Genomic DNA, 25,217 nt, shown 5'->3' with positions numbered 1-25,217 from the left:
TTTCACGTGTCCCGTAACTCTGAAGGATCCGTCAGCCTTCAGTGTTATAGTTTTCATCCCTTTTTACATCTCAGAAGCTTAGACGGATGTTTTTCTCTTTAGACTAGTCAGTCCGTCAGAATTACAGATAATACAATATACAGCTTCTTTTAAGGTTCATGCAGAGTACTTATTAAGAACAGACTTTTGCTGAATAATGTTTGGGTACTTATGTGCTTGACAATATCCTAGAATGAGCTGTTGGCAGCAAACCTACGTCTAGACATTTTAACTTGTGCTAAATTGTGTTGGAAGTTTAGTAACTTAATAGGCTTTTTTAGCAGAATAGTTACAACTAGGTCACTTGCTTCTGAGCCTGAAGGCTGTTTGTTCATATATTCTGTTGAGACTGGCTCCTGTGTAGCGTAGAAAGAGGCAAGAACTGACAAAGTTGTCATCTTCCATTGAGATATTAAACTGAAGGCTTTTCCTCCCACATATCTGTGCATAAGGGTGCTAAAGATTCTAATATAAAGGAAGATAACATTGGTGTTCAAGTCATAATCTTTCTCTGAACAAAACAAGTTCTCACATGTATGGTTTTGGGTTGCTGGAGTACATTGTAGTGGTTGTTTGCTTACACAGTAACTGCACTTCCCTCATTTTACTCATTACATTATAATACCTCAAGTATGAAACGTGCTATCATTATCTTTGCTGATTCAGATAATTCTTTTAATACCTTTTCTTATAAAATTTTCATTGCCGCAACCTTTGTAATTGTGTTAGCAGTACCATAATATGGGGAACCACAGCTCCAAAATATTTTCTTCTTTCCATGAACTCTTGAAAATCTTCACTGCAAGTTCTTTGAATCTGAGCAGTTGAAAAGAAACTTTTCTTTTAAGCAAGTTGATCTCATTTTACATTTTCTACTCCTTTCTTGCAGTTTAAAAATACATGATAGCTGGTGCATAATGTTGCAATCTCTACTTTTGGTATATAGTTGACTATTAATTCTAAAGCTCATATAAAATAAATTGGTGGAGAAAGACCATGTTCTAAACAAACCTTAAGGTTACTAGTAAGTCTTTTTTTATCCTGTTTTTATCAGCAAGTAGTATCAAGCTCTGGGTATTTTTATGAAGGAGCACAGACCTGAATTTTTAATGTTGACTTTTAATACAGAAGTGTATTTTATAAGATGTGTACTAGTAAGATATATTTTTTCAGAGCAATCTCAGAAAACTTCTTTATGTAGAGCGCTCTAGCGAGTCTTGCAGTGATTATTTTTGCTGAACTTCACATCTGAGTAGAATGCAAAGAAAAAAATCCTTCATATCGCTGTAAAGTCATTGCCTTTCAAAATGTTATGCAAGATTTCAGTGAAATAAAGCTATTCAATTCCTTTGTCAAAGCATTTTCAGTCATACATTCAGTGACACAAATATTGGCAGAGAGATGCAGGAATAAGGTCTTTGCTTTGGCAGTCATTTTAAACTTAAGGCTTTTATTTTTTAAAATAAAAATCTGACCCAATATTTATGCTTCAATTGTATACCAGTCCTTAAAAGCATATGTCAAAGAAGCATGAAAAGCTCATAAGTAATGTTGGTATTTTAAGATGTAACCATTTTTCTAAATGTCATTTTTAAAAACACATTAAAAACTTGCAACAGATGAGTGAAATATTAATAGTGGTGGAGTACATACTCTAGTTTTATTTATAAGTATTAATGGTTAAAATTTCTTGGAGGTGTTTAATGAAAACCAGCATAATTTTTGAGATTAGATGCAAGGTGCTATTGCCTACAAATTGATACTTAGACTAGAAGTTAGCTAGAGAAAGTGAATTTACATCACTTTGCTTTAATTATTCCCCTGCCCATTCTTCCCTAGTTTTATATTACCTATTTAAATTGTAAATTCTTTGAGGCTGGGGTCATGTCTTCATGACTGACTGTAAAGTGCCTTAGTCGCTGTTCATGCTTTAAACATGCTAAATACCAATCATGAACGCTTGAGACTTGCTGATCTAAGATGGTAGTGGAACAAGCAAGAGATTTGTTTGAAATTAGCTTGTGTCCCTTTTAAGTCAAATATACATTAGTAAATGCACTAATAGTCTGTTCATCCACAAACTGTGCATTTTCCATAACTACCATCTAAAGGAGAACATGTTTATCTAGATGGTTTAAGTCCACTGAACAAATATACATGTTTAGCAGAGAAACATTTGCATGCTAATTAACAATTACCCAGGTAAATAAAGCTATCAAGTGTTTGAATATTCAGATTTTGAATGTTCTGAAGCAAAGGCATTAACTGTGTTAGCTTAAAAGAAAATTGTGTGCAGTTTTCTTAGTAAATCCTGAATGTCTTACTATGGTGAGAAGTCCTTTTCTCCAGGAACAAAATATATTTGAGCATGTAATGTTATGCTGCTTTTTTTCCTGTTCATACAAATATTAAGCCAGTAATTTACCTGACAGTTTTTCCTCATCTTCTATTAGGTTTTGGTATTTTGCTTCATATTGTTCAAGCATTACATGTTTTCATAGTACTGTATTTCCAAATAGCTATCCTGCTATTAGTTAGTTGGTTTTTCATATAACTTACAGCAAACTTCAAAAAAAAATTAGAATATTTGATGTGGGGAAGCACTTTTGTTCAGATTGTTGGTTTGATGGAAGAAAAATGAGTTCAAGACTCTATAATAGAGTTTTAGAAACTCAGGATGACCCAATGTGTGGCAAAATGCACACATTTTGGTATGCTATTCTGCCTTTGGCAGCAGCCTGTGTCTGACACTTTTTAATAGAAAGTTAAAAACCTTATTCTGCATGTAGCCAACTGTGAAATACTTATAAATAGCTGGGGAGAATTTCTTCTTGGTTCCTGCATGTGATCAGCTTATACCCTGAAAGAGAAAATGTTTTAACTTGCACAGGTACAAATTCAGCCATGCTACTTGATTTGCACTCCATAACAGTGAATTCCACAGGGGAAGGACTGATTAGCTTTTACTTTGTTCCTTATAATTCTGAATATCACAGTAGAGTTCCCCTCTCATTCTTCATTCCACAGAATGTATACTTAATTTTTGCAGTCTTCTATGGATTGAACCTTGCCACTAAGCCACTTCCTTTTAAATCTCACCTTTACCTTCCTTTTTCTTTTTCTTTGAAGTGAATTCCTGTAAAGCACTTTCTTATTCTACATATGGAGGATGATGTACAAAAATAAATACCTTGAATAACCTGTCACTTAAGATATATTATTCAATGTCCTTTTTAATGGTGTTTCTTTCCTTACTTCTTTTCCCTGGCTACTGTGGCATAGTAGTCTGTGGTTCTAGGTCAGTTTAACTTCCTGTTATATATAACATTCTCCCTTTTCAGAATATCACTTTCAGGCTTTAATGATTGGTTTTTTTTATTGGCGTAGTGCCCCTTTCATAAAGTATTCTACACATGAGCAGTATAATATTTAAAAACACAAACTTTAATGGCAATCCAAAGTGTAGTTTATTAGGGATGCCGTATTTCATTTCGTACCTCAAATATATGAATATATTTTCCCATGCCCTTGCTAAGTGTTCTGCTAGGTATTATATGTGGCAACTAATATATTAATAATGTCTTCATAACATCCAGTGATAAGTGTTAGCGTAATCTGTGCAGTATCTTTGACTTTTGAATTGCTGTACTTGTCTTATGCAGTAAAACTTCAGAGTTACAAACACCTCGGGAATGGAGGTTGTTCATAACTCTGAAATGTTCATAACTCTGAACAAAACAGTTTGGGTTGTTCTTTCAAAAGTTTACAACTGAACACTAACTTAATACAACTTTGAGACTTTACTGTGCAAAAGAAAAAATGCTGCTTTTAACCCTCTTAATTTAAATGAAACAAGCACAGAAATAGTTTCCTTACCTTGTCAAATCTTTTTTAACTTTCCCTTTATTTTGTATGTGGGGGGGGTGGGTGTGTGTATATAAAAAAAAATAAATAAATAAAATTATCTCTCTACTGCGGCATGATTGCACACTTCTGGTTCCAAACGAGGTGTGTGGTTGACTGGTCAGTTTGTAACTCTGGTGTTCGTAACTCTGAGGTTCTACTGTATTTTGTGTGTGTGTGTGTTAACTGTCGTAAAATTCTTGAATTTACAGAAGGACTTTTTTGTTTTCCTTTTCTTTTTAGATCTGAACCACAGTGGTCTAGGATCCCATTATGAAAATTCTCACTGGGGACCAGTCTCTTCAAATAGTGACTCCAGCACAAACTGGGATAAAGTTATCGTAGACGGTTCTGACAAAGAAGCATGGCCATCAATCACAGGCAGTGACCCAGAGTTGGCTTCAGAATGTATGGACACTGACTCCGCCTCTAGCTCTGGGTCAGAGAGAAATCTTGTTATAATGGCTTCAGGGAGCACAGGTGGTGAAAACGATAGCATTCGGAATGGCATTGGACATGGTTCTCAAAATAAGTTTGTGGTTGGTAGCAACAGCAATAATGTGGGCAATGGAAGTATTAATGGGCCATGGGGTATATCCCATGGAACCATAATAAGCACATGTCAAGTTTCTGTGGATGCTCCTGACAGCAAATCTGAAAGTAGCAACAATAGAATGAATGCTTGGGGCACCATAAACTCTTCATCAAATGGAGGGTTAAATCCAAGCACTTTGAATTCAAATGGCAACCATGGTGCCTGGCCTGTATTGGAGAACAATGGACATGCCCTGAAAGGGTCTGTAGGGAGTGGTAATTCTGGCACAAATATTCAGTGCAGTACCATAGGTCAGAAGTCTAACAATCAGAGTATTAACTCTAAAGTGGGTGGTTCAGCCCATGGTTCCTGGGCAAGCCTTCAGGAAAATTGTGATTCTGAAGTGAATGGTACAAGGAAGGTTTCATTCAGTGGACAACCTCAAAACCTTAACACTGAAATGAATGGACCAAATAACACTACTAACTTTATGACCTCTAGTTTACCAAACTCTGCTGGTTCAGTACAGATTAACGAACTGCCTAATAATACAGGGCCTGGGGCCTGGCGTGTGAGCACAATGAATCATTCTCCGATTCAGGCCTCTCCAGTTACAAATGGCACTTCCACTTCTCATCTTAGCAATGGTGAGGCAAAAAATGGTGGATCTTATGGTACTACGTGGGTTGCCTATGGTTCTAATTACTCTGGAGACAAATGTTCAGACCCAAACAGCCAAGCTAATAGTGACACTGTGAATGCAACTCTAACGCAGCCTGGCATCAATGGGCCTGGCAGCACTAATTTTCAAATCAATGGGAATAAAGGAGGAGGGGTATGGGAGGGAGGGACAGTCAACTCCCAAAATATGCCATGGGGAAGCGCAAATGGTGTGAGTTCTGGAGGAAGTCGAAGAGGATGGGGCAACGCTGCACAAAACACTGGCACTAGCATTTCAAATGGGGAATGGAATAAACTGCCTAGCAATCAGCATTCCAATGAAAGCGTAAATGGAAATAGTAGGAAGTTTACAAATGGATGGAAATCTGCTGAAGAGGATGATCTTAATAGCCAGAATTCTGCTGCATCTCAGATAACTGAGCAGAACAATGTATGGGCCAAAACAGGTACTGGGGATAGCGAGGGTAGTACAGAGAGCACTGGATGCCATGATGATAAAGTCACTGCAGAAGGACAGAACCGAGAGAGAAGAAAAGTTGACCAGCATGCATTACTCCAAAGCATAGTGAGCAGAACTGACTTAGATCCACGTGTCCTTTCCAACACTGGTTGGGGACAGACTCCAATTAAACAAAACACTGCCTGGGATACTGAAACATCGCCAAGAGGTGAAAGAAAGACTGACAATGGGACAGAGGCCTGGGGAGGCTCTGTGACACAGACTTCCAGCTCAGGGGGATGTGTGGAGAGACCTAGCCCTAATGTTAATGATACCTCATCTATATCAGGGTGGGGAGATCCAAAGTCTGCTACAAGGTGGGGAGACTCCAAAGGCTCAAACAGTCAAGGGGGGTGGGAAGAGGATTCTGCTGCTACAGTAATGGTTAAGAGCAATCAAATATGGGTAAATGGCAAAGAGGACAAGTCGTCTTGGAATGATGCACAGAAGATCAAACAGGGATGGGTAGATGGACAAAAAGCCAGCCAGGGTTGGGCAATTTCTGCCAATGACAGCTGGGGAGAAAATTCAAGAAGCAACCATTGGGGTGAGGCTAAGAAATCTAGTTCAGGAGGTAGTGACAGTGACCGATCAGTATCTGGTTGGAATGAGTCTGCTAAATCAAATTCTGTTACTTGGGGAAGTAGTAATACTAACCCAAATAATGCTTCTGGATGGGATGAGCCTGCAAAGTCTAATCCGAGTCAGGGCTGGGGAGAACCTCCCAGATCAAATCAGCCTCAAGGTTGGGGTGATTCGTCAAAGCCAGTCAACTCCCCAGACTGGAACAAGCAGCAAGATGTTGGATCTTGGGGAGCACCATCTACCACAAATAAACCACCAGGTTCTGGGTGGTTGGGTGGACCAATACCAAGTCCAGCGAAGGAAGAGGAACCCACAGGATGGGAGGAGCCATCCCCAGAATCAATACGCCGTAAAATGGAAATTGATGATGGAACTTCTGCTTGGGGTGATCCAAGCAAATACAACTACAAAAATGTGAATATGTGGAATAAAAATGTCCCAAACGGCAGCAGCGGTTCAGACCAGCAAGCACAGGCACATCAGCAGCTACTGCCTTCGAGTGCCATGTCCAGCAAGGAGGGCAGTAATGGTTCCGGTAAGACTTCCTTTTGCCTAGACCTGAGTTTTCTTGGGCAATTATAAAACACTTCTCTGGTCTTTGTTTGAAACTAGAAACTTCTGTAAGGTAGGGAATAGTTTTGTCAGAGAACTGAGAACGGTGCAAATAGGTTTTCAGTGCTTGTATTTTATTTGAAGGAATCTTTCTGAAATTTAAAAAGTGAACTTGAGCGGTATAGTTAGGGCTAGGCTACTCCTGCATTTAAGTGGCTGAGGGTGCAGAGGAAGAATTTAATAATAATAATTAATAAAAAAGCAACATCCAGAAAGGGAAGCGCTTTTGCTTTGTATGTAGCTCCAGATTTTAATTAACTTCAGCTGTGACATTAACTTTAAGCCTCTATAGCAAACAGAGTGGTGTTAAGAGGTGTCTGCAAGGTACAGTGCAGGCTCAAGACTTCACCTGTGTGCTTAATACAGAGTTTTTATTGCCAACAGTGAGGAGGGCACTTTGCTGTTCACTTTTTGGTGAGGGAAGGCACTGGGAGTTTTATATTGCTATAGCAGGATTGGACTTCAGAAAAAGAGCTCTGACCTTAATAGATTGAGGGAAAGGGTAGTTGAGCTTGCACAGTATATCTAAGAAAGTATTTGCCTTCCAGTAATTTTCAGTTGCATTTGAATCTGATCCAAAAAAGGAAAGCCTTCAATTTGAAGTGTAGTTTTTAGACGTTTAATGTCTTCTCATTTGAGAAATCTCTGTAATCAAAATGTAATGTCTTCATGTATGGAACTGGTGTTATATTTAGTCTTTTCCTCATGAAAAATCTTACAACTGCAATATTTTACTTGATTTAAAATGTGTATTTATCTTGCTTTTAGTTATTTGTGCTGTCTTATATTTTGAGTGTAAAGAACCCCTCAGCATTTTACATAATGTTTTAAGACTTGTTAAACTCACCAATAACTCCTGCTTTAAAAAGGTTGGGGAGAGCCTTCTACTCCTGCCACTACTGTAGATAATGGAACGTCCGCGTGGGGTAAACCCATGGATACTGGTACGAGCTGGGGAGAGCCCATCAGTGATGCAGCAGTCACGTCTGGCTGGGGAAATGCTTCTGTTGGTCAGCAGGCTTCAAGTAAACCTGGTATGTGCTTTTGTAGCTTCTTTGAGTATGCAGGTGGTGAAGTGTGAAATAGTGACCAAGAAGTTTGATTGTGAATTCAAATATAAAAGCCTTGTATCTTGACATTTACATAAATACAAAAGGTAGATGTAGGCTCTGTAAATTTGCTAGTGACTTTCTCAGATCTTAAGTACTGAAGATAAATTCTACTTTCATTAGTATTTTTAATAATGAGAAATTAGCAGCTTTTTTTTAAACTAGTGACATAAGTTAAAACAAACGTTGTTGGTTGACTTCTTTTTCTGTTGCCTTTGATCTCCCTGGATTCACAAGATTATGGCAGAATATCAGGTTTCTCACAATAATATAGTTTGACATAACAATTGAATATAGTCTGGCAACCTTAAGATGTATTTGCATTAAAGGGAGTTCATGACTGAAAAATCTTTACACCCAGGGCCTAAATCTATGCAAGATGGTTGGTGTGGTGATGATATGTCATTGCCAGGGAGTCGTCAGACCAGCTGGGAGGAAGAAGATGATGTAGAGATTGGAATGTGGAACAGCAGTTCATCCCAAGAAGTTAACCCGTCTTTGAATTGGCCACCGTACATGAAAAAAATGCCTACAAAGGTAATTATGACTTTACGAGGTGATGCTGGAATTTAAGAATGCGAGAAGTCTGAGGGACAGAAAATGGATGTAATTCCTAAAATCCTCTCTCACCGGAACTATTTTGTGGGTAGGTGTAGGTGTGGGGAGTTTGTGTGGTGTGGGGGTTTTTTTGTTTAGCTTTTTTTTGCATTACAGTAGCTTCTAAATGCCCCAGTCAGTATTAAGGACCCCGTTGAACTCTGTTGTACAATTATGTAGGAAGGCTTAATCCTTGTTTACATTTTAATTTAATCCTTTCTTACAATGTAATCTAAGTGCTGGTGACTGTTTCAACTATCACAGTAATCCCTTTTATTTTTAAGGGAACAATGAAAGGTGGAAATAAACAAGATGAAACATGGATAAATCCATTCATTAAGCAATTCACAAATCTCAGTTTTTCAGTAAGTATGGTATGTTTGTCAGGCTTGATAAATACCCTTGTTTCAATTAAATCATTTTCAAATTTAGATTAACTCCTTTCTTCTTTGATTTGTTTTTTCCTTTCCTTTACTGTTCAGATCTTCAATATAAGAACACCTGTTGTTTGAAAAACTTATAAACATTACTGAGTTTTAATTCTAGTAGCATGTACAATATTTTTTGTGTCTGAAAATGTCGTACTTCATCGATACAGAAACTGGAAAATAGGAAAAAAAGGCTTGCAAAATCACACTTGCTTTGTCAGAAGTTTGATTATTCTTTCTTGCAGAGTTGAATGAAATACTCACTGTATCTGGATCTCCTCTGTTTTAATTTTTTTAAAAGGTTCTTACTAAACTGATTCATTTTATTACTTCAGAGAGAATCACCAGAAGAAACCATACCGAGCAATAAGATGGACATGTCTGGAGGTAAGCATAAGGCAAATTAGTCTTGTGTTTAACTATCAAATCTGTATTCCACATCTTTTTGTTTGCATCTTCTCCTGAGTTACTAAAAAATAAAGTTCTCATTCCCCTAAAGAAACTAAGGTTCTGATTATGTAAATGTTTGCACACATGAGAAACTTGACATATGTAATTAGTCCCAGTGTTGGCAATGGAATTGCTCAAAGGTAAAGTTATGCATGTGCATAAGTGTTTATATGATGGGAGCCTAACTATGAGTTTAAAACCCTACCTAGGCCGCCTCCGGAACCACTTCGTTCCTATTGGAAACACAGATTTCTGATACAGCATCAATCACTAATGCATTTTGTTTGTTCTTAGAAACAAACAACAAATTTAGCTGTTCAGAGGTTTTCATTAACTATAAAAGAATCTTACATGCTAAGGATATTTTACAGTATATTTATCTTTACTGTAACCTCTTATTAATGAAAGTCTGTTTATGTGGAACTGGTCTATTCATAGTAAGTTTGAGTGATTTCTCTAGCAAATAAACATAGTAGAATTACTTTGAATAATGAGTGAAAATGAAAGGTGTACAGTAGAAGTCTCTCGTGGAGGAAAAAACAGTATCCACTAGTTACAAGATGACCATTCTGTGAGTGCATCTCAAAGATGAGCAGAATTTGTTCAGAATTGCACATGGTCAGGTAGTTTTGGTCCTTACTCTAGATTGTGTAAGGAAAATTGTAAACAAATTATAAATATTTTTATTAAGATCATTGCGTTGTCATTTTTTTTGAAATTTACAGTCCCCTTCATGGTGCAGTAGGAGAGAGAGAATTAAACTGAATAGGTAATTTGTATTGGATAAGCTAAAAGGCAAAATGTAAACAAAAATCCATGCAATATGCAGTGGCGGCCAAGGCTAACAATGTTGGGAATCATTAGGAAAGGGATAGGTAATAAGACAGAAAATATCATGTTGCCTCTACGTAAATCCATGGTACGCCCACATCTTGCATAGTGCATGCAGATCTGGTCGCCTAATGTAAAAAAAAAAATGTGATGGAAATGGAAAAAGTTCAGAAAAGGGCAACAAAAATTATTAGGGGTATGGAACAGCTTCCATATGAGAGATTAATAAGACTGGGACTTTTCAGCTTGACAAAGAGACGACTGAGGAGGGATATGAGAGGTCTATAAAATCATGACTGGTGTGGAGAAAGTAAATAAGGAAGTGTTATTTACTCCCCATAACACACGAACTAGAGGTCACCAAAGGAAATTAATAGGCAGCAGGTTTAAAACAAGCATAAGGAAGTATTTCTTTACACAACACACAGTCAACCTGTGGAACTCATTGCTAGAGGGTGTTGTGAAGGCCAAGACTATAATAGGGTTCTAAAAAGAATTAGATGAGTTCATGGAGGATAGGTCCCTCAATGGTTATTAGCCAGAATGGGCAGTGATGATGTCCCTAGCCTCTGTTTGTTTGCCAGAAGCTGGGAATGTTCAACAGGGGATGGATCACTTGATGATTACCTGTTCTGTTCATTCCCTCTGGGGCACCTGGCAGTGGCCGCTGTCGGAAAACAGGATACTGGGCTAGATGGACCTTTGGTCTGACCCAGTTTGGCCGCTCTTAAATTTTGAAAAGTAAATTGGATTTTTAAATTTTTCTGGTTTAATTATCCAGTGTGACACTAGTATATGCAGATAAGATATCTTAAATAATTTTTATCTATTGTTTCTTTAAAGGATTTTTGTAACTGAATGAAGTACTTGTTAAAGGATTTATGGAATTTTCTCATCCAAATAGAAGGAAGATGGTAAATGTAACTGCAAATCAGGAAAATTTTTACTGCTAGTATTAAGAATGTGTGGTTAACATCTGGAAATACAAACTTCAAACACTGTGTGAGACTTGCCATGTTCCCCACAAAAACAATGCCGTCAGTTTTGTCTGAAGACCAGTAAAATCTGTTTAATCAGTCCTGTGGCAATCTCGTATAGCAGTCGTCATAGTATTTTTTGCACTGTAAGGCAAAACAAGAAAAATGGTGTTTAAAATCATTCAAACATCTTATTCAGTAGTGCCTCGTTTAGAGCAGTGATAGAATAGTACATACTTATTTATTAAGTATTTGAGCAACTAATTGGACTCTTCAACTTCATTGCCTTTCTTTCTTCACCTTATTAGGAATATTACAGGATAAACGAATAGAGTTGGATAAGCATGGCCTGAACGTTGGAGATTACAATCGGGTGGTAGGAAAGGGCCCTGGTTCTCGTCCTCAGATTTCCAAAGAGTCTTCCATGGATCGCAGTCCTTATTTTGATAAGGTTAGTGACAGATTAACTCTAACCCGGATGAACGTGAATTCAGACAGCAGTCTGTAGCTATGATCCATTTGTCCCATAGCTTCTGTACTAGGTGTAGAGATAAATTAGGTCTTTACTTTTAATCTGTAAAACTTGTTTTGTCCTTTTAACTTATTTATCAATACTAAGCACTTATATAGCGCTCTTCTTCTACTTGCAGTGCAGATAACACTAATCTGGTCTTTTTTGTTTTCTGCCTGTTTCCTGTTGATGCTGGACTGTCATGTGACTCTTCCCTTCTGTTCCTGGCAATGGTTTCTCCCTTCTGCTTGCTTGCTGGCTGGTTGTTGCGCATCTGTTTGTCTGTCCAATCAGGATGGCATTGTAGCAGACGAGTCCCAAAACATGCAGTTTATTTCCAATCAAAACATGAAGCTTCCCCCTTCAAATAGTGCACTACCTAACCAAGCCCTTGGCTCCCTAGCAGGGCTGGGTATGCAAAACTTGAATTCTGTTAGACAGGTAAGGCCATGTGCATATCCTTGGCATGTTACTTGATGAGAGCGTTTTATTCCTTTGAAATAGCATCTCAACTACTGTTTTGGCTGATATACCATTAAATTCTAATTCTGAATACATAGGGGTGGGGGAAGCTGCAGAAGAGGGGTATTATCACGAATGCGTCTTTCTCTTTCCAGAATGGCAATCCCAGTGTGTTTGGTGTTGGTAACGTAGCAGCACAGCCCAGGAGCATGCAGCAGCCCCCAGCACAACCTCTTAATTCTTCCCAGCCTAACTCACGTGCTCAAGTGCCTCCTCCATTACTCGCCCCTCAGGTAATACAAGACAGAGCACCCACTGTTGTTAACGTGACCGAATTCCCTTACTGTCAGTCATCCACAGTTTCCAAAACATTCCAGTGGGGGAGTACAACTGTTTATACTTGGTCTCGGTTGAAAAATTACTTATAATTTGGAGCAAATTCTATCCATTCATTTACTGAGGTTTATGGCATAATAAACATTTCTCTCAACCCAAAAAGTCAGTTCGTAGTGAACAACACAATCTTTGCTGGATCTGGGGAAAAACGGTTTAAAAATATTTGTAAATATCTGAAAATGCGAGGCTGAAAACAAGCCATAGGAAACATCCTTAAATTGGCAGGACGTTACATGTGACCTGCATGTGCTTGATTTTCCTGTAATGCTGACAGCAGCATCCCTGACTTTAACCTGGATCCTCCCACCCTGTAGCTAACTCTCCGAAGTGCGCTTTTCTCCCTACCTATACTCTCCCAGTTACAGAGGATGTCCTGAAGCCGAACCCCGAGTTCCTTGCCTGTGTGGAGAGTAGAAGGGTCTCCACAGAAGCACTGGTGCAGCATTACAGGAGTCTCTGAAGTGAAGTTCTGAGTGCACACTTCCTAGAGCATTCGGATAGGATGCCATTCCTGGTGACAGAGACCCATCTGTGTTCCACTAATGTTTCTTTCAAAATCAGAAGTCGGGGGCAGTAACCTACATGTTCCAATGCTACACACACAATCAAAATTACAACTTAGAGCTCTGACAGTGTTGATTACTCCGTGGCATTGCACATATGTAGTCTTTTCTGTTTGTTTTTCTTAGATCCTGAACTTAAGATCTCTCTTCGGTACGTAGCATTAAGCAAGCAGGGTTTGCAACACAGTTGAGTTAAAATTGGTGTCGGAACCCTAAATCATGCTTTTCCAGACTTTTGTGCCTTCCGTTGTGAAAATGTAATGTTTTACTTTACTTTTTTTGCGTTTACTAGTGTCTGTGTCTGATATTTTACTATATTTATCTTCTAATTATTTTTATAGGGGAGCATATTTCACACTTTCAGAGCATTGAATTCTTGTTGACCTGATGGTTGTGCTGTATAACTGCCTATCTTACTTTTGGTTAACTGCATAGGTTACTGTCAATCTACCAGTGTACAACTATAGATTGTCATGGTTCATGTTCTGTCAAACCCCGTATGCTATAATATGGCCCATTTTACAGGTTCCAGTATCCTTACTGAAGTATGCACCAAACAACGGTGGCCTGAGTCCACTTTTTGGCCCACAGCAGGTAGCCATGTTGAACCAACTATCCCAGTTGAACCAGCTTTCTCAGATCTCCCAGTTACAAGTAAGCAAAACAACCTACTCATTCTATTTTTTTAAACTTTAAAATCTGATCAAAAACTTTATCTGAACTGTGCCCCTTCATAAAAACGTTCTGTTTCTTAGCGGTTGTTGGCTCAGCAGCAAAAAGCGCAGAATCAGAGAAGCATGCCTTCTAGTGGTCGTCAACAGCAGGAACAGCAGGTACAATCTTAGACAAGCTTTAAAAAAAATTTTTTTTAAACTGTCTTGAGAGAATTGTTTGTTGCAATTGTTTGTTGAAAGTGAGACTTTCCTGGTGCTTGAACCACAGGATGGAATGCACTTTAACCTTAGTGATGGATTTTGCTGAGCTAAAATATACAAAGGAAAATGCATTAGTGTATTTATCTGCTCTTGCCAAATGTGATATTCCCCTCCACCCCCCATTTATTTCATGACTGATGTGGATTTTTGTTAAGGGTCGATCTCTTAGTATGCAGCAACAGATGATGCAACAGTCCCGTCAGCTTGATCCAAACCTGTTAATGAAGCAGCAGACTCCACCATCTCAACAGCAGCCACTCCATCAGCCTGCCATGAAATCTTTCCTTGAGAATGTCATACCCCATGCTACTCCTGAGCTGCAGAAAGGGCCATCACCAATAAATGCATTCAGCAGCTTCCCTATAGGTGAGTTTCTCCATCGCTAGTCTAGTGCAGTTAACTGATGCTTGTGTGCCACCGGATGCACAACCTTCCCTTTTACCTTTTTCTTTGGCTTTTTCCCCTCTGGGAACAAACCTGTTTTGTATCCTGTTAGTGCTTCTCTGTCACGAAGAGCAGCAGCCTCTTCTATTGGACTCATCCTGTTGTCTCTGTTCAGGAAAGAATTTGGCCAATCAAACTCATACCATCTCCAACGGTGAATAAGTCTGTGTTACAGTGCAAAATGTTTTCAGTTCTTTGCAATGTCTGTCTCCTTGTATTTGTCTTTCTGACCCTGCGGGTCCAGAGCTGCTGACATAAAATCCTAAGTACATAATTGTGACTCCAGTATCCGTGTGAGGAACCCACATGAAAGGTCTTATTTCTCTAGCTATTAAAATGTCTTCCCTGGTTTTGGAATTACATAGATAGCAAATACCATTTTGCTAACTTGTAAAAGTTTTATCCAGCTGCTTTAATTACATAAAAAAACGTTAGCTCTGAACTCAGAATACTTCTATCACTGTAGGCAAAACAAATTAACTTTTGTATAATTGCAAACATCATGTCCTTTTTCTCTCCCCTTTTTTCTACACTTTCAGGCTTCTATCCAATTTCCACTTCAGAAATTCCAGGCTTGTATATTTTTCCTTCCTTAGGTCCCTTCTAATTACTTTTTTAATATTTCCTAAAATTGGTATTCCATTTCTCCCTCCTTCCCTGCCCAGTTTGCTTTGCTCGCACATCTCTCTAGTCCTGCTGCTTATGTTGAGCTAGTCTCCTTTGCATTCATGTTGTTCTACTCTGTAGGAAAAAAAAATATTTTTTTAACAGACTCTGCTGCCGAAATCCCCTTGCTTTAGAGATTGAATGATGTGGTGCAAGTAGATTAGTGCAGGCCATGCTGCTACACTGCATGTAGCCCCCTGGCACTTTGCTTGTGGCCAGACTGAAACCTAAGCTGCTGCTTAATAGGTGCTGTTGGTTGGTGTCCAGATCCAGCTTCTTGGTAGCTAATTAAGAGGATATGTAAATATGTGGCCCACTGGTGGTCATTAACGATTCCATGGCACTTCTTGCAAGAGTAGGGATATATAATGCTGATCTCCTACCAGATTCCAAATCGGGTAATTACATCTTGCCAACCTTGAATTCCCCTTGCTGTTTCAACTGGATATAGCATTCTTCACTCCTTGGTTTAAACTGTTGTGTAATGTTGCTGTACATTGTTAAACAGATGTTGTTTCACTTGCAGGGTTAACTCCAGGTCCCTGGTGGGTGACAATTGTGTGTGTAGAATTGTTGTGAGATACTTTGAATTAACACTATATAAATTATAAAATCAAAAGTGAAGGAGAATCCAGGTCACAAGTGAAAGTTAAAGCATAAGAATATTAGGTTGCTGGAACAAACTAAACTTATCAGTGAAGAACTGAGTCAATAAGATAGATGGTGGCAATCCCTAGCAGCAGACTGCAGTAGTGTTACAGTGTGAGGAAGAACCAAAATTGGAGAGTTCTTTTCCTAAAGAAAAGGAGTACTTGTGGCACCTTAGAAACTAACAAATTTATTTGAGCGTAAGCTTTTGAGAGCTACAGCTCACTTCATCGGATGCATGCAGTGCATTCGGCTGCTACTCTGAAACCTGTCATTATGCAAGGCACTGAATTTAGCCTTAAGGAGTGGAAATGTATCAACTTCATGAAAAAACTCATACAGATACAGACAGACATCATCTTCCTTTCCAAATGCAAACAGATGGACATCATACCAAAAGGACTGAAGGTAAAAAATCCATTACAATCGACATACCACACAGACTATGCTGATAGCTTGTGCCACGTGCTCTCAAAGAAACTGCGGAACCACCTGATCAACATCCTCTACAGAAAATAGGGAAAGATTAAGAATGAGCTCTCAAAACTGGATACTCTCATCTCCACTGAATGCATCCGATGAAGTGAGCTGTAGCTCACGAAAGCTTATGCTCAAATAAATTCGTTAGTCTCTAAGGTGCCACAAGTCCTCCTTTTCTTTTTGCAAATACAGACTAACACGGCTGCTACTCTGAAACCTCTTCCTAAAGGTTGCTATATTTCCTGCTTATACTTTTGCAGCATTATAGGGGGCTTCTTTTGGCATTCAGAGCAGGACAGCCTCTCCCTACACTGTAGATAAGTGAATTAAATCTGTGTGCGTCAAGGTAGGGCTCTTTTTCAGTAGAAATTCAGTTTTTCTATATCTCACCCTCCCATAGCCTGATCCTATTAGTCTTAAAAATATTTCCTCTGCTATGGATATATCTTCTTCCTTTTGTAGAGAAATACTATGCATTTCCCAAGAACATGATCATGGGAGCATTTCAGATATGTACGGTGGCTTACATGATGACTTGCTGAGGTCAGGTCCAGATTGATCATGTACTGAGGGTGAAATTCATTCTCCATTGCACATAGATCAAATAATGGGACTTGGCCCATGCAGACTTTCCTGTACACAAGATGGAATCCCCCTTTATGAGCTGGCTGTGGCCATTTTCCAGTCTCTGATCCTCATCATACCCTGTGTGGAGACTTCAGTGGACTCCTCTGCACTAGCTTCTTTGGAGCTGAAGCAAAGGGTGCAGAGATCACTGGTGTGAAATGAGCACCAATTGTGTTTCCCACAACTGCTTTGCAAAGAACCCAAGATAGAGGGGTCAAGCACTGGCGTATTTTTATTCTCCTTTCTACTGTTTCAGATCTGACGGTTGTCTGACGTTTGCAGAATCTTGGATGTTGCATCTGTTCACCTATCAGTTAGTGAAACATTTGCTGGGAAGCTCCCTAAAAGGTGCTGCAGAGTAGTGGTAGCCTGTCTGGCATCAGCATCTACTTGTGGGCTCTCTTTGGAGACCATACATAGGGCAGCAAAAGTTGGCCTGAGAAAAGAATGCAGTATCAAACTTTAACTTTTCCTAGTGAAATAACTTTGACTAGTTCCTAGTGAAAGTGAGTAGGCCAGTAAAATGAATCATGAAATCCTGTGACTCTTTAGCTGTATATGAAAATGGTACCCCATGGTCCATGTGCAGGATTTACAGGAATGAAGCAAACTGTAAATAGAGATCTGATGGCAAAATGCCCCTTAAGTTTCCAGAGTTATACTTTGTAATGGACCATGAGGTCTCTGCCACTTCACTCAGCATCAGAAGGATCGCCTTCAGACTCTTTAAACTACCTTTGGCTGCTGTCTCTTCACTGTTCAGATTATCACCCTGTGACTTTGCCAGAGCATACCCTGAAGGAACTGGAGTGAGTGTAGAATGCCAGAGTTGATACAGTGTGTTCATTAAGCTTGAGTACTAAGTACTGGGTTCCCATACACGAATGTTACAGTGGCAGTTCAGATAGTTTCCATGATTCTGGTTTGGCAGACTGTGCCCCATTTATACTCTAGCTCCAAATCCAGACTGCTTCCATAGAACGTGCAAAGAGCACGGGTTGGGGGAAGTGGGTTGTTTTTGTTTCGTATTGAATCAGGATTAATGTTGTTTGTGGACAAATGGATAAATGTGAACAAAAAAACAGCGATGCCTGCGCATCTCCTTGCCAAGTATCCTATGACTAGCTCAGCCAGGCCCGGGACCGAGACGCCAGCTGGAGGAGCCCAGATATCATTTCTGCTGAATAGGACCCCAGTGAGATGTCCCTTAAGATGGCAACTTTAGAATGTGACTTTTCATCGAATAGTAGTACTACTTTGCTACACAGATAAGGTCAAAGATATTCGCCAAAAACTACCTTTGGGACTCAGGGAGACTTGAAATAAATATCTTTGCTTGTGACTGAAAGTTTTTATACTGATCTGAGACCAGTATTAGGGGGGGAAAAAAATTCTGTATTTCATTTTTTGAATGTTTACTTCTTATATTGTGTGTGGGTGTATTGTTCATATGGGTCTAATTCATAATCTCATCTTTGGCTCCTTCCACTTGCATTTTTGCATGAGGGCATCAGCCAAGAGCTCAGTGCTTGCACTGCTGTGCTTATATCTGTAGTAAGTTCACTGTGTTCAGTACTCTAATGCATTTAAAATATAACATAGTGAATTGGAAGCATGAACCAAGCAGACCAAAGCAATGTGGTCTTAAAAGGTAATTAGGAAAACCATGGCAGTTAGCAAACAAAAAGTATCGTATCTCTATTTCATAAACCAATGTATTTCTAGGAATGAACTCAAACTTGAATGTAAACATGGATATGAGCAGTATTAAGGAGCCGCAATCACGACTGAGGAAATGGACAACGGTGGACAGCATTTCTGTTAACACCTCATTGGATCAAAACTCCAGCAAACATGGTATGTTAAACACATTGTTAGTGAGAACACTGACGTTACATACGAATCAGACAAAACTTTTCAAGGTCTGTGTGCATATGAAACGTCCATTCCCTATGTTTTGGAGTATACTGGGGTCCCATTGCTAAGGTTGCATGTAGTTACGTTCTGTCAGAATTTCTATTAGTCCTAAAATGTTGTTTTAGACTAAAACTTGCTATGTATCTTCAGCACCAGCCAGTCGTCTTGATGTGTGACTAGCTTTGATGCGTGGAAGGATAACTTTTTTAAAACTTCATTGAAACTGGAAAAAAGGCCTGTTTTTAAAGTGTGGCCATGAATACTAGTTCCTACCTTAATCTGGATTGGAACACTTCATTATTTATTTTAAAACAAAGGCTTACATTTCGTCAGCTTTTAAAATTTTTGAAACTCAACCCAGTGTGTTAATCTAATCATAGTTTACAATAGGATTAACTCCACAAATGTATGCTTTGTCTTCGTGTCTTACCTTTTGTTTTTAGGTTTGGATTGAGAATGTGTATGTACATATAAATGCAGGGTGTTTGTAAAGGGTAGAAAAATAGGGTTACTATACCCTATGTTAGAATAAGCAAACAAACAAATCTACAACACAAATCAGTGCTGTGACTCTGTAATCAAGACTCAGTTGGCATTTTAACAATGTTTAAATCACCTGAAATCTCATCTGATTGAAACTTGACATACAGTCTCTAGATGAATACTTATAAAATGCCTCACATGGTCTCTCATTGCAGTTCAGTTCTGGGGCTGCATTAGTTGTATGTTTAGATTTGTCAGCTGCTTTAACACTATGGAAAGTCCTCACTGCCCTAAACATCTGGTGGGGTTATCCTGGTACTGCACTTGTTTGTTCTGAAAGCTAATCATTATCTATACATGCCAGTAGATGTGCTGCTCTTACCTGAGTTTATTAAGAAACAAGAGTTACCTCAATGTTAGAAACCTGATGGTTCTGACCCTGCTGTGGGCCTATAGAAGATGCATATATCCGGGGAAGTTATCATTACTTCAGAAATAACTTTGTGGTGACAATTATATCTGTTCATTTGTTTGCTAATAGTGACAGTGACATAACTTAAGGTTTATTGAGGTCTACAACCAGTGCTTCCTGGAGTTCTCCCACCTTTGTGAGCATTATCAAAAAGCTGATTAACATTTTAGTTGCCCTGTCAGTTCTGTCATTGTTCTGTGCCAGATGCTGTTAGCCAGCAGGTTTATTTAAAAAGCTAAAACCCACAAAACACCTTTGTCAATGAATTTACTACATAGTTAGCACAGCTTTTTGGAGACTGAGTATGCAGAGGTACTCTTTGCACTTTGCAAATGGATCAAGGGGGGTTCTTCTCTTTTAGACCATAGACTTATTCATGGATTTACATGCAGGATTTGAATTCTTCTTAGATTTGACAACATACTTTAAATACAGAGTAGTATTAAGCTAATTGCTATACATCGCTACTAACCTACTTTGTAATTAATTATTTGCATTTGTTATTTACAGGGCTTGTATTAGTAATAAGTATATGTAAGGAACCATGTTACCTCCGATACAATCTATTAGAATTCAGTCCAGAAAGATTTTCATTTTGGGGATGAAGCACACAGTAACCTAGAAAATCTGATTCTCCTATTTCATTTGAAAATTCATATTCATTTACAAACTTTAGATTTTCTGGTAGCTGTTGTTTCCTTTTGGCATATGGGTGTTACATTTTATTTAGTGTGGTGGTGAATAATAGTTCCTTCGTGCCAGTTAATGGGGCAGTTCATGAGACCTTCAATAGTGTAAAAGAGGGGAACCTACAGAGTCTCTACTGAGAGCCATGGTTTTAACAGCCACTTCACTTCCACACTGGAGTGCTGAAGACCTTGCCATGTCCATGTCTGTCTTTGTGTCGGTAAGAACTACAAACAGATAAAACACCAGGAGTTTGAGATTATTGATCTGATTATTAATGACCAGCTTCTCATGACCTGGAAAATCACCAGGAGCACATTTTTAGTAGGAAAAAAAATTGCAGATGTTCCATTTCTACTGCTCAGACTTAAATACACTGTGCCCACTGCAAGTTTGAAATGACTCAATTGGGAACTAAAATCTGACCCAGTAAACCTTTTCAGCTGTGTTTGATATGAATATGCCACATATGCAAGGGATGAGGTTTGTGGTTCTGTGAGGTCAGTTGAGAAGAATATTTGATGATCCTGTTTTCTTTAATAGGTGCTATTTCAAGTGGTTTTAGGCTGGAAGATTCCCCATTTGTTCCATATGACTTTTTGAACAGCAGTAATTCACCAGCCAGTCCTCCTGGATCTGTTGGAGATGGCTGGCCACGTGCCAAATCGCCTAATGGCTCTAGCAGTGTTAACTGGCCACCAGGTAAAATTTGGCATTAATTAACTCATTGTGTGCCTTGTATCTATTCAGTAATGTTTGTTCTGTGTTTGTCAGGCATTAGAAGTAAAAATCATTGTGGCCATGCGTTTAATGGGATCTTATTGAGGTCTGTCTTATCAATGACTTTGTCATATATGGAACTTCCCCGTGCTTGGAAATTTTGCCCTGGCGACAGAGGTGCAAAAAAGTAGGAGTGAGGGAATTAAATTGAGAGAATAAATTAGGAGCTTAGATACTTGGGCATGTAGGTCATGAGTAAGAGTTTATAGGGCTTAGACAGGAATTGCCTGTAAAAGGAAATAAGCCAACTTCATATCTCAAGCTGCTTCTTCTCTCCCCCCCCCCCCCCCCATTTATTCCTAGAATTTCGTCCTGGTGAGCCATGGAAAGGTTATCCAAACATCGACCCTGAAACTGACCCTTACGTCACTCCTGGCAGTGTCATAAACAATCTTTCAATTAATACTGTGCGGGAAGTTGACCACCTCAGGGACAGGAACAGTGGTATGTATAAGTAGATCACGATCCAACTACCTGGAGAGACATTTTGTTGAAGGATGAGGATTGCCACTTCCCTAGATTTTCATTGTACATTTGTTACAGTACAGGTTTCATGGCTAGAAGAATATCCTGTGGATGCAGCAGAGTTTCTGGGTGCAGGGTAACAATATTACTCCTGGAGGGATTCTGCAGGACTGCACAACTGCAGAAAATGCCCCACCCACTGCAAATTTCCTGTGTTTCCCTGCAGAAAACAGCGGGGAAGCAAAGGGAAGCTGCTGGTGGGGGAAGAACAGAGGTGACCTTGGGTGCAGTTTTTGAGGGAGATTGCCCCCTCCAAACAGGCAAGGCATGGGGGGGGAACACGGGGTTACATGCCACTGCCACGCTCATGGCAGCGCAGAGCTGCCCAGCTGAAGGAGGCTGTGTCTCAGCTCAGTTGATTCTGCAGCTGAATGCCACCTCCTGGGTCCTAGTGCCAGTCAGGCTCCCCTTCTGTGTGCTGGGAGCCTTCCTGTTTTCTATTCTGTTCAACAGTAAATGCCCATGGTGGGGGTGGGGGAAATGAGGGAAGGTTAGTGCTGCTTTGAGCAAGGGGTTGGACTAGATGACCTCCTGAGGTCTCTTACAACCCTAATCTTCTATAATTCTATGAAGGGGGGGTGAGGGGAGGAAGAAGCAGTGGGGAAGGAATGGGGAGTGGAATAGGGCAGGGGGTGGAGAAGAAAAGGGAACAGGGGAATCGTGGGGGAAAGCGGGAGCCTGGCATGCAGCATCCTCTCAAGAGCAACTGGGGCTCTCCCAGTAAGCAGGCCAATTGAACCCTCACCCTGACAAGCCCTATGACCCTACACCTGGACCCCTCCAATGAGCCCCCACCCCACTGATCCCCAACCAGCTGCACTTGGATCCCCACCACATCAAGCCCCAGCACCCGGACCACCCCACTGAGCCCCCCCGAGCCCCATCTCCCCACACCCACACACCCCTCCTGAGCGCCTCAACCACCTTCACCTGGATCCCCTGCAGATCCCATTGTCCCTGCACCCGGAACACCCCAACAAGCCTCTGTGCATCCAGATCCCCTACTGAGCCGCCCGCACCCAGATTGCCCCACGCAGAAACCTCTCACTCCACACCTGGATCCCCACACATGTCGATTCTCCTGAGTTGAGCCTGCCCACCTGCACCTGATGTGTCAAGGTCAGGTGCAGCCTCACTGTTGAGTCTTTGTACTGGGGGATGTGGGGGCTTCAAGGTGATCTCCCACCTCAGTGCAGCCAGTGGTCCCCACTGCCATGCTGGAGTCACATTTATTTATTGACAAATAAAATTTGCAGAATTTTACAGAACTTTAAAATATTGTGCGCATAATTTTTAATTTTGTGGCGCAGAATTTTAATTTTTTTGGTGCAGAATTCCCTCAGGAGTACAATATGGAGAGAATGCTAGCAAGTAATTATACATGCTAGTAGCCCTTTACAGGGCGCTGAGAAGCAATTATTTGAACATGCGGGGAAGCAAAACCTGGCAGCATTGCAATCCCAAGGCTATATCAAGCTGTGGTTATAGTAATGGAACTATATTTTCTTGTTACAGTAACTTCTAGGTGCTGAGCGCTTGGGTATTCAAAGCACTTGCCACTCTGTTCACTAGGGGGAGAGGGCTGAATGGAATGGCAACATTCTCTAGTCTGGCAACATTAAGGCACATGTGCCTGGATTTATGATTCATGCCTTCAGTTCTTGTTGCCTTTTCACTGAGAGGACTATTTTTTGTGTAATTTACGTTTTTAATAGGGTCATCCTCATCTTTGAACACCGCGCTGCCTTCAACTAGTGCCTGGTCATCCATTCGTGCCTCCAGCTACAGTGTTTCCCTCAGCAGTACAGCACAAAGCACTTCAGGTAAGGTCTCTGTATTGCTCAAAGTTCAGAGCCCGCCCTCACTTTGCCTGCCCTCTGCGCTGGTCACTGAAGCACTGAATAGTAATTAAAAGTAATAAGGAAGGCTTCCTCTCAATGACATCATCGCTAATTTCCAGGATGGTGACTTCTGGTTTTACTTTAATTGAGCAATTTTTAGCAGAATTCTGACGCCTTATGAATTTTGAAATACTTCCACAAGTGCCAAGTCAATCTTATACCCATGAAGTATGAAGTTCAGGTTGACCGTCAAGGGGACCTTGGTTCACTCCTTGTCTCTTAATCTAAGCTATGAAGTTTTGGAAGAATTTCAGATATTTATCATTAAACTAAAAAGGGAGAGGTTTGTGGTGGACAGTGGCATAAACTAACTACCTGTTTATGTTCCCCACATTCAGTTCGATACAATAAACGTGCAGAAAGGTGTTGGAGAGGAGGAGAAATAGCTGTGTAGTTATAGTGGCTGCTTGCTAGTCTATGAAAATGGGAAAATGGATAAACGCTTAGTCACATGCTGTGAGGAAAAGCGTCCCAAAATATGTGCAGATCCACAGAGACAAGGATTGAATGGAACCTCTAAGGTCTTTTTTGTTAATGTTTCCTATTTACCTCAAAATAAGTTTCACAGATTCATACAGCATCTCCAGTTCATCAGTAGCCATTTCTCTATAGTTAGGCTTGGAAGGCTTGGATTTTTATTAGGAAATGCCAATAAACTTTAATTTTTCCACACAGACACAAACTGACCCAAAAAAATACTTGTATCGAAATCTGCAGACATGGAAAGTAGTAAGAGAAATGCTGCGTGAAAACTTGTTAGTTTGACTTAATGCTATTTACATTGTCTCTTTTTTGACATATGATGCTGACAATGTGTATTAATGGTTATAAAGCTTTTAACTTTTTGAACATTACTATCATTAAATAATTTTCTGACCCTGTAATTTTCCAAAACTGAAAATTTAAATAGAATAAAATATAAAAATGCTTAAAAATAAACATTGATATCCATTGAAATTATAAAAAATCGAATTCTTCCAAAAAACCAAATTCTGCTAAGCCTGTTTATGGCTCATCTCTGAGAATTGCTAGCGATGGTAATACCACAGCTTCCCTTCGCATCTCGTACCAGTGCATGATTCTTTGTAGTGACTGGCAGTCCTAGAAATGTTATGACTAAATCCTGTATGAAAACTGTCATTGCTCTTCATCTTTCTTTTAGTAGCCAGAAACAGTGATTCCAAATCAACGTGGTCTCCTGGTTCAGTCGCTAACACCTCTCTGGCTCATGAGCTGTGGAAGGTCCCTTTGCCACCTAAAAGCATCACTGCTCCATCCCGTCCACCACCAGGGCTGACAGGCCAGAAACCACCTTTGTCCACATGGGATAACTCCCTTCGTTTGGGTGGAGGATGGGGAAATTCTGATGCCAGATATACCCCTGGTAAGAGCTAAACTAGGCAGTTTCTGGGCTGTGATTTCAATCAGAAATGTAACTCGAGCATTGTAGAGATATCACTCCAAGAACAGAAAT

General features: G+C 39.9%; 1 protein-coding gene across 11 annotated transcripts in view; it reads left to right on the top strand.

Moving 5' to 3' along the window:
• The window catches only part of TNRC6A (trinucleotide repeat containing adaptor 6A), a 79,862-nt gene that overhangs the window by 50,641 nt on the left and 4,004 nt on the right, over positions 1–25,217 (top strand). For 4 of the 11 annotated variants that reach the window (XM_078854501.1, XM_073361632.2, XM_078854500.1 and 1 more), the window contains 16 exons: positions 4,186–6,777; positions 7,724–7,888; positions 8,325–8,500; positions 8,845–8,934; positions 9,324–9,375; positions 11,555–11,697; positions 12,052–12,198; positions 12,375–12,512; positions 13,704–13,832; positions 13,934–14,011; positions 14,269–14,479; positions 18,704–18,835; positions 21,081–21,239; positions 21,621–21,761; positions 23,558–23,665; positions 24,906–25,127. In XM_078854501.1, coding sequence (XP_078710627.1) covers positions 4,186–6,777; positions 7,724–7,888; positions 8,325–8,500; positions 8,845–8,934; positions 9,324–9,375; positions 11,555–11,697; positions 12,052–12,198; positions 12,375–12,512; positions 13,704–13,832; positions 13,934–14,011; positions 14,269–14,479; positions 18,704–18,835; positions 21,081–21,239; positions 21,621–21,761; positions 23,558–23,665; positions 24,906–25,127 — 4,683 coding nt within the window. The remainder of the gene's footprint in view (positions 1–4,185; positions 6,778–7,723; positions 7,889–8,324; positions 8,501–8,844; positions 8,935–9,323; positions 9,376–11,554; positions 11,698–12,051; positions 12,199–12,374; positions 12,513–13,703; positions 13,833–13,933; positions 14,012–14,268; positions 14,480–18,703; positions 18,836–21,080; positions 21,240–21,620; positions 21,762–23,557; positions 23,666–24,905; positions 25,128–25,217) is intronic. The other 7 variants (XM_078854504.1, XM_078854499.1, XM_078854505.1 and 4 more) reach the window with 5 other exon arrangements.

Source organism: Lepidochelys kempii, chromosome 10 (assembly GCF_965140285.1).
Source record: "Lepidochelys kempii isolate rLepKem1 chromosome 10, rLepKem1.hap1, whole genome shotgun sequence".
Taxonomy (NCBI): Eukaryota; Metazoa; Chordata; order Testudines; family Cheloniidae; genus Lepidochelys; species Lepidochelys kempii.
The sequence above is the reverse complement of the archived record's forward strand: the minus strand, read 5'-3'. Positions and strand labels throughout refer to the sequence as shown.